This window comes from Carettochelys insculpta, chromosome 3 (genome assembly GCF_033958435.1).
Source record: "Carettochelys insculpta isolate YL-2023 chromosome 3, ASM3395843v1, whole genome shotgun sequence".
NCBI classification, from domain to species: Eukaryota; Metazoa; Chordata; order Testudines; family Carettochelyidae; genus Carettochelys; species Carettochelys insculpta.
This window is the reverse complement of record NC_134139.1, coordinates 121,146,446-121,156,060: the sequence shown is the minus strand read 5'-3', so window position 1 is coordinate 121,156,060 and position 9,615 is coordinate 121,146,446. Positions and strand designations below refer to the sequence as shown.

The 9,615-nt window shown below is 41.4% G+C and overlaps 1 protein-coding gene across 1 annotated transcript; it reads right to left on the bottom strand.

The window, feature by feature from the left end:
• Positions 1-288: 288 nt before the first annotated feature.
• On the bottom strand, positions 289-9,057 carry HS3ST5 (heparan sulfate-glucosamine 3-sulfotransferase 5). Its single transcript, XM_074988813.1, has 2 exons — positions 8,949-9,057; positions 289-1,219 (listed from the first exon to the last, which is right to left on the bottom strand). The coding sequence occupies exons 1-2, from the start codon at positions 9,053-9,055 to the stop codon at positions 289-291; spliced, it is 1,038 nt and encodes a 345-aa protein (XP_074844914.1). The 5' UTR covers positions 9,056-9,057.
• Between the last annotated feature and the right edge of the window lie 558 nt (positions 9,058-9,615).

The following is a 9,615-nucleotide window of genomic DNA, read 5'->3' as shown; positions in this document are numbered from 1 at the left end:
AGAGGAACACTGACCCTTTTGCACAGTATCTGAGTTTATTCCTCTAAATACTACTTTGTCCTTTATTTTATTTAGTTTAAAATTATGCAAATATGTAGAGAGAAAACTTATGTTAAGTCTGTAGAAAAATTGATCCCACTTTGTATTTGGTCACACATTGCATATGTACAAGTATGCATGAAAAAATTAGTCTGATAGTTGTGTCTATGAAAAGTGCATATTTTTACTTTAGGAGAGACATTGCTGCTTGTCTCTAGATGCAACACATAGTGTTGTATGAAATTTAGTTTAGAGCCAGTTAAATGTCCTCCCAGTAATCTGGTAAAATTTTTGATTAAAAGGGTGAAAGAACTTGCGCAATTTGGTAATGACAGAGGAATCCACCTCTGGATGGATGCGTCCCTTGCTACCCGCCAGGCACTTGTTAAAGACAATGTTAAATCGCAAGCAGTAAAACCCTCTGGTGGCATTGAAGTATAAATTGTACTGACTTATCCTTGGAGGAAGATTTAGGAACTTCTCCACCAACTGGAGTTCTGGCAGCGGTTCTGTAATGAGTCGATCTCCATCGACAATATGAAACTGCTCAATTGGAAAGTATTTTAACCATCTCTCCAGGTGTTTTGTGTAGATGCTTGTTCTCACTGCCTTATACTTAGTGTTCACTTCGCAGGTATTGGGGTCTATAGCCAGCTTCTCAAATTTGTAGTAGGTTTTATTCTTTCTTTCCTTCCCTTCCAGCACCTGAGTGTAATCAGAAATAGCTCTTGTGGTGGGTTCCCTGACAATGATCAGCAATTTGATGGATGAGTTCATCTTATAAATTCTTTCAGGTACTTCCTCTGTGATAAAATATGCAGGGCTTTTCTCAATTGTTATTTGATGAGGGTAAGAAAAAGGCATTTTTTTCCTGTACCATTCAATACCCTTGGCATAGTTCTCATCATTATCAAAGAAGTGGATTTCTTGAGAAGCTTTGACCACGGCAGGATGAAGGTTCAGCATCTCAAGCAGTGCACGGGTACCTCCTTTCCTCACCCCAATTATAATGGCCTTGGGGAGCTGCTGAACCAAATTGTGAAGCTGGATTTGCTCTTTAGTGGCATTGCCCTTGCGGAACTCGTGGAGCAGCCCACGCTTGAACTGCAGAGCTCGGAGTTGGATCTCGTCTTGGCCATGGGGTCGAAATCGACCATCAATGGGACAAATGGGCTGCAGCCTGAAAGAAACAAAGCAAGTGAGAGTTTGTCCTGCTGTAAGCTTTAATTAACAAATGTTTGCCAATTTTATTTTAGTCCATTGTTTATTAAATTAGGAAGACTCAATTTGTGACATTTTTGATATTCTTCCAAATTCCTATTCATCCATCTCTGAACTGATAGCAATACGTTCACAGCTCAAAGAAAACAAGTGGCCTGGGTGACATTAGCTCCTTCTTTACAGCTATTTATCTGACAGATCTTGGTGATGTCCTTTTGATAGAAAATCCTGAAACAAACAAACTGATTCCAGAATCCTAATATGTAATACTATTTTTGGGAAACAATACTTTGTCATTTAAGGTATTTATGCTTTAAAATGTTATTAATAACCTAAGCTATAGAATAATAAGAAAATGGTCAGAATTCCATGCTACAGAAGCCATCATAACTACTGGAAACAGTAATTCTCAGGTTTTCACATATCATCTATCTAGCTGTAGATGAATACTACACAAGTTTTCCCCATATCAAAATAACATTATTAACGTTGCAAGGTAAAGGACTGAAAAGTTGGAAGATGCCAGAATTTAGTATTAATGTATATGTTTGCAACACACAGAATCCCTGATAATAATGTTGATTTAACACAGTTTTTTTTATGTGTGCATGTATAATTTACTCAGTTTTTATTAAAAAGCAGATGGAGAAAAGAGGTGTTCTGTTGCGTGGCATCACGTTGACACCCACATGGGCTGATCTGCAGTCTGCACCTTTAGACCAACTGCAGGCTCTTCTGTTACTTGAGGTAAGAGAGGGACTAATGGCAGTAGTATGTTGTCTCCATGTGAATCAGTACTTGAGGAAGAGACAACACATTTTGCCAGTATATTTCATGGATATTTGCAAGTAGCACAGAAATGCAGGTAGCAGAGAAATGGTGAGACTTAGGAATTTTGGGTTTCTTCCATGTGCCCTAGGGAGCAGACACTCCTATGTTTTTGCACCATGCATGACTCTTTCTCTCCTGTTCCCTCTGACCTGGTCCTGTACCAGTTTTGTCTCTTTGCATCCTGGGTCCTTACCTATATGGTCCCAGTCTCCATTCTTCAGGGTTCTCATATCAGTCCCAGCCCTAGTCCTACTCCTAGTTTCCCCCTTTGAGCACTCTGTTCAAGTCTCAATATCTTTCTCACTCTGAGCCTGACTCACCCCACCCCATGCTCATTCTCCCATCTCCTTGCCCAGACAATCCCGGTTACCTTCCTCTCCCCTCCCCCCACAATGAGACCCCAGTATTAGTGTCCCTTCCTGGTCTTATTAACCTCAGTCTTCCCTGCAGTCCCTCCTTCAATCCTAGCCCCAGTCTTCCTACTCTCTGGGCCTCATTTCACACATTTGGTCTAGCCAGACCCAGTAGAACCCTGTACCCAGCTCCTGGCTAGATCTCATTGTTGCCCCTTCCCAACCAACTGGCTCCCAGTCTTCCCCCATTCCCCTCATGGATTTCAAGGTCCCAGCCTCCCTGCCCAAGCTCCTATGCACCACTTCCTGCTCTCAGCCAGTGCCCTTGTCCAAGTTTTTCTGCCCTCTATATTCCCAATGTCACCAGGCTTCTTCTCACAATCTCCTCCTTCCCTCCTCCAGTCCAGCTTTTGTCACCTCTGTAGTTGAACAAGTTGCCTTCCTCTTCCATGCTGCCTGGGGCTCATTGAGAACACTGGAAAGACAGACTCTCTGATTTCAGGTCTAATGCCTGGCTCCACTGCTGCCTGGAGCCTCTGGCAGCAGTCATTACTGGGAAAGTCCAGTCTGACTTGTAGCTCAGACTGTTATAGGCAACAGACAAAGACTAAAAGCGACCAAAGTGTGAGTAACCAAGGCCTATGCAATATGAGGGAAGTGATTAAATGACATATATCCAGATAATCCTGGCAAGTGACCTGCACCCACTCACTACAGAGGAAACCATAAACCTCACAAGATCACTGCCAATTTGACCTGGGCTATGTCTACCCAGTAGTGCTATTTCAGAATACACTGTTCTGGAAGAGATATTCCTGAATAGCTTATTCCACAAGAGCGTATCTACACACAAAATGCATTTCAAAATAGCACTCAGCTATTTTGAAATAGAGTGTTTAGGCACAACAGAGCCTATTTTAAAATAGGGCCCTTGGATGCACTGTAGCTTATTTTGAAATAGCCCCTATTCACTGTCTACACAGCTCTTGTTTTGAAATATCTATTTCAAAATAGTCTCTATTCCTCATGGAATGAGGTTTTAGTCACCAAATTTGAAATAAAGCATCTGGCTATTTCAAAATCAGCCACAGTGTATCCAAGGGCTCTATTTTGAAATAGGCTCTGTTCTGTCTGGACACTCTATTTGGAAAATATTTCCAAGCAGCGGGTGCATTGTGTAGATGATCACAAAGTTATTTCTAAATAGTGCACATTATGCCAAAATCACTTTGCTGTGTAGACACACCCTTAGGGAAAAATTCCTTCCCCATCCCTCATGGCCCTCAGTTAACACCTGTGTGGAAGAATCAGGCAGCCAAGCACCTGAGAGAGAGAGACTGAGAAAGAATGCTCGGTGCCATTTCAGGATCCTGCCCTGTGTTTCACCTCTAATCAGGGCTATCCTTTATGCTGCAGAGCTAGGTGAACAAAAAATACTCCCAGAGTACATTGGTGATGGGATGAAAGCCTGATGCATGAGCTTTAGAAAGGTAAGACATAAACCAGAAGGGAGCCCCAGAGCTGGTGAGCCCTGCCCCCTATAATCACAAGCAACCCTTTCACACAACTGAACTCCTAAATTTGCCCATCTCTTTCTTCTACCTGTTGAAGATGTTTGTAACACATCTTTTGGGAAACTATTCGAGACCCTTATCTTATAATTTCTGTCTTAAACTTGTGCACGGTCATTTTGTGTTCCTTTGTTCTTGTGCCAGGCTTGTCCCTTAGCTTAAATAGCTCTTCATGCCTCCTGTTTTACTGGTAAGTATATGATTGCACTCTTTCTTATTCTGAGACTAAACAAGCTGAGTTCTTCCAGTCACCTTTGGCTAGAGAGAGACCCTTTACTCCCTGGTTCACCCTTGTCACTCCTCTTTGCACTTGTTTCAGTTTAAATCTATCTTTTTTGAACAAAGGTGACCAGAACTGTACATAATATTTCAAAATAAATCTTCCCAGTTGCTCAGATGATGCTGTTATTACTTTTCTATCTCTACTGGAGATACTTTGCCTAATATATCCTAAAATTGCATTTGCCCTTTTTATGCCTGCATCATATTGATAGCTCAAATTCATAGTCATCCTGTAACTGACCTACACAGCCAGATCTCTCTCTTCCACGGTTGCCAACTGATGAGCCCACAGCTTGTAAAAGAAATTCTTATTATTAGATCAGAAGTGCATGACCTTGCATTTTGTATTATTTAATTTCATCCCCTTTCTTTCACTCTGGTCTTCAAGGTCATCCTGATCTTCCTGTGCAACATTCTGGCTCTCCTTTCTGTTGACGATGCCTCCAGATTTTGTATCATTGGTAAATTTCATAAGCGCACCTATTTTTTGAGCCAAGTTCATGAATTAAAATACTGAATAGTGTGGGTCCTTGGACTGACCCTTGAAAAACTTTGCTAGCTACCTCTCTCTAGTCTAATAATTAGCCTTTAAACACAACTTGTTGCCTCTTCCCTTTTAATGAATTCCGAAGGCAGACACCTGGTATGGAAAGTTTCAGTCCAGTTGATTAAAGTTTGGGAAGGTGACAAGTAACTGAAAACAGGGGTTTATAAAAGGAAGTCTCCAACAACCTTAATAACAGGTGTAGCTACCACCCCATCCTATAATATTAAGCCCTTAATCCTAACTGCTCAAAGATATTTAGATGCCTAATTCTGACTGACTTCAGTGGGAGTTGGGTGACAAAGTATCTTTAAGAGTCTGGGCACTACCATGGCTCCAGACAAAAGCCTATTGAAGTCAATGGGAATCCTTCTACTACTGAATTCAGTGGGCTTTGGATTGGGCCCTAACACAGCTGCAGACAAGTGCTTTCAGTTGGTCCATCTATGTCTCTCTCTAGATTAGGAGGAGTACAAAACAGAGTATTAACAGACAGAAAGCCGTTCTAGTCTATATACTATCAAAACACAAAAGCAGTCAAGTAGGACTTTAAAGACTAACAAAATAATTTGTTAGGTGAGCTTTCGTGGGACAGACCCACTTCTTCAGACCATAGCCAGACCAGAACAGACTCAATATTTAAGGCACAGAGAACCAAAACCAATAATCAAGGTGGACAGATCAGAAAAAAAAATGATCAAGGTGATCAAATTAGAGAGTAGAGGGGCAGAAGGTGGGGTGGGGAGGCCAAGAATTAGATTAAGCCAAGTATGCAAACGAGCCCCTATAGTGACCCAGAAAATTCCGGTCTCAGTTCAAACCACATGTTAATGTGTTGAATTTGAATATAAAAGACAGTTCAGCAGCCTCTCTTTGAAGAATGTTGTGAAAATTTCTCTTCAGTAACACGCAAACTCTTAAGTCATTAACAGAATGGCCCACTCCATTGAAATGTTGGCTAACAGGTTTGTGGATCAGGAGTGTTTTTATGTCTGTTTTGCTCCCATTAACTCTTTGTCTAAGAGAGTTTGAAGCCTGTCCAATATACAAAGCATCTGGGCATTGTTGGCACATGATGGCATATATGATGTTAGCTGAGGAACATGAGAATGTGTCCATGATTCTGTGAATAACCTGGTTAGGTCCAGTGATGGTCTCTCCAGAAAAGATATGTGGACAAAGCTGGCAGCAGGCTTTGTTGCAAGAAAAAGTCCCAGCCATCCTTGATTTGTACTGTAATACCTGCATCATATTGATAGCTCAAATTCATAGTCATCCTGTAACTGACCTACATAGCCAGATCTCTCTCTTCCATGGCTGCCAACTGATGAACTGTAATCAAGGATGGCCTGACTGGTACCACACTGTACCAGAAACCCACTGATCGCTATACTTACCTACACCCTTCTAGTTTCCATCCTGCACACATAACTAGGTCCATTGTTTACAGTCAAGCCCTTAGGTACAATCACATTTGCTCTGATCCTACTGACGGAGACCAAAAACTACAAGATCTTTACCAAATATTCATAAACCATAAAAAAACAAATTGACAGGGCCAGACGAATACCCAGAGACCAGCTACTCCAAGATCGGCCCCAAAAAGCCAAGAACAGAACACCACTGGTCATCACCTACAGCCCCCAACTCAGACCACTGCAATGAATTATTAAAGACCTACAACCTATCCTTAATCAGGATGCCACACTCCAGAAGGCCCTAGGTGACAGGCTTGTTCTCTCCTACAGACAACCTCCCAACCTTATGAGGATTGTCACCAACAGCCACAGTCTATAGCCCAGGAACACCAGTCCTGGGACTCTTCCTTGCAACAAAGCCCACTGCCAGCTTTGTTCACATGTCTTTTTTGGAGATACCATCACTGGACCTAACCAGGTTATTCACAGAATCATGGACACATTCTCATGTTCCTCAACTAACATTATATATGCCGTCATGTGCCAACAATGCCCAGATGCTTTGTATATTGGACAGGCTTCAAACTCTCTTAGACAAAGAGTTAATGGGCACAAAACAGACATAAAAACACTCCTGATCCACAAACATGTTAGCTGGCATTTTAAGGGAGTGGGCCATTCTGTTAATGACTTAAGAGTTTGAGTGTTACTGAAGAGGAATTTTCACAACACTCTTCAAAGAGAGGCTGCTGAACTGTCTTTTTTATTCAAATTTGACACATTAACACGTGGTTTGAACCAAGATTGGAATTTTCTGGGTCACTATAGGGGCTCGTTTGCATACTTGGCTTAACATAATTCTTGGTACCCGCCCCCCCCCGCCCGCCTTCTGCCCCTCTACTCTCTGGTTTGCTTACCTTGATCATTTTTTTTCTGATTTGTCACCTTGATTACTGGTTTTGGTTCTCTGTGCCTTAAATATTGAGTCTGTTCTGGTATGGCTATGGTCTGAAGAAGTGGGTCTGTTTCACGAAAGCTCACCTAATAAATTATTTTGTTAGTCTTTAAAGTTCTACTTGACTGCTTTTTTGTTTTGAAAACAGAGTATTGTTAGAGCTGTGTTTGTCCCAGGGTATTAGAGAGACAAGGTGGGTGAAGTAATATCTTGCGTGGACGTTGGTCCAATAAAAGATATTACCTCACACACCTTATTTTTTGAGTACAAACAGAGGCGCTTTAATGTTTTGTTTACACTGCTTAATGAAAGATGAAGATAAACCATACTGACAGTAGCAATAAGATATATGGAACCTGTGGAATTCATTGCCACAGGAGGTCAATGAGCTAGATATTGTGGCTGGATAATTTTATAGACATCAATAACATTTGTAGCTGTGCAATCTCAGATAATGATATAAGGTTAATTACATTTCATGGCTGAGGGAATAAGATGAACTCCAGTAGGAGTTGAAAAGGACTTTTTGCCCCATCTACAAAAATCACATAATTGGCTACCTACAGTTTTAGCCTCCTCTGAAACATCAAGCATGGATCACTGCTGAAGGCAAGATACCAACTTAGGGGTCTGATCCCAAGTGTCTTCCTCAATAGTGAGACTGAAGAGAATGGAAGAGAAAGGGACCTAATGACCCTGGAACACATCAACACCACAGGAGGATGGGGCCCATGTTGTCCAACACCCTGATTTGATATTGTCATTTTCATGTTGTTCATATGCAGTTTCACATGCACTGGGTTATTTTATATAGAAGAATGTCACAGTTTTGCAGTTAGGCCATATTTTCCCAGGGGAAGGAATGATCAGGTTCATTGGCACAGATTTGTGTACACAAGCCTAATTTGTTCAGACCTGGGTCTCACCCACAGGAAACCCCAAACTCGGTTTTCAGTTGTGTTTCCAAAGCTGGCATCTTTCAAAGCAATCTCAGGTTATTCTCAGTTCTCAAAGACCATATTGGCTGTTAGCGATAAGTCTGTTACATCCCAAATACTTTCTCCAGAGTGTTCCTGATCAAGAGTGCCAAATACACTAATTTCTAATTTTTCACTGTTTTCAAGGAAGTCATTTTCAGGCACAAAATCCTGGTCTGGTGCATTCAGCTCCAGAACATTATGGCTAATTAACATAGTTAAAATGCTCAAACCCTGCAGCAATCTTTCAAGCACAATAGGATTCAAAACTTGATCAGCTACTGTGCAGGCTTATACATAAATTTAACTACCGCTGCTGGCATTAATTGCTTGTTCGTAAATTTAGAAAAGAAGACACATAAATACATCATTGCTGTTTTGCTGAGACGAGAGGTCAATGCATATCTGCACTCAGACGAAATTGAGCTACTGTAATGACATTTGTACTGTATGCTACTTTATTCCTCCTCTGTAAACAAGCTCCAATGCCTACAGAATACAAATGGACAAAAAGAAACTCCTTGACTTGAACAAGCAGCATCTTTCTCCATTCTCCCACTTCCCTCCCACAAAGTGGAGGAAAAAATAATGAAAATCAATTTTAATGTGGATAGCCCTTCTATACATCAGTAGGAAAAAACCTGGAGATCTGTACATTTTAAGTAAAAGAGGGGAAAATCTCATTATAATTAATAAGCCCATATTCATTTATAATTTAGATGGCGACTTATACCTGGTTGTTTATTTAATTACTCACCTATCCAAGCTCCCAACTCTGGCAACTAGATATAGGAGACTTCCAATAGCAAGGCTGCCTAGCACAAAGAGCTTCTGTCTCAGCAACACCTGCTGTTTGAATAGCATGGCCCTCCATCAATCTTCAGGACTTCTTCAGTCTGCAGGGACCAGAACACACAAACCACTCATCAGCAAGTGGCAATACACAGGCTAATGTTTATTAACAGGCAGGCAATCAATTATTACAAGTGATTAAGCCTCACTTGCAAAACTCTTCTCAAGCGGCATTGGTACTAAATAAAACTTGTTTATTTTGCTCTTTTTCTCCCACTCATAATAAAGCCTCGCAATGAAACTAGAAAGTAGAATTCCTTATTTAAGAGGCAGTTTACAAATGTTCCCCCTTCCTCAGTGAGGCAGAGGCCATTGGTTGGAACCTAGGGACTAGGAGTCAGGAAAGCAAGCTATTCCCTCCCTCTGCATCTTGTTTCCCTTATCACCTTGTGGTTGTCTCATCTGTTTAGATGGTAAACCCTTTGAGAGCATACACCGTCTCTCATTAAGTGTTTGTAAAGAGCCTTGTACCATGAGTACATGATCCGGACTGAAGCCTCTACTGGCATATCTGCACAGCTTGTGGCAACCAGCTGCCCACCCTGGGCTGACGGACTTGGGGGCCGTAGGGT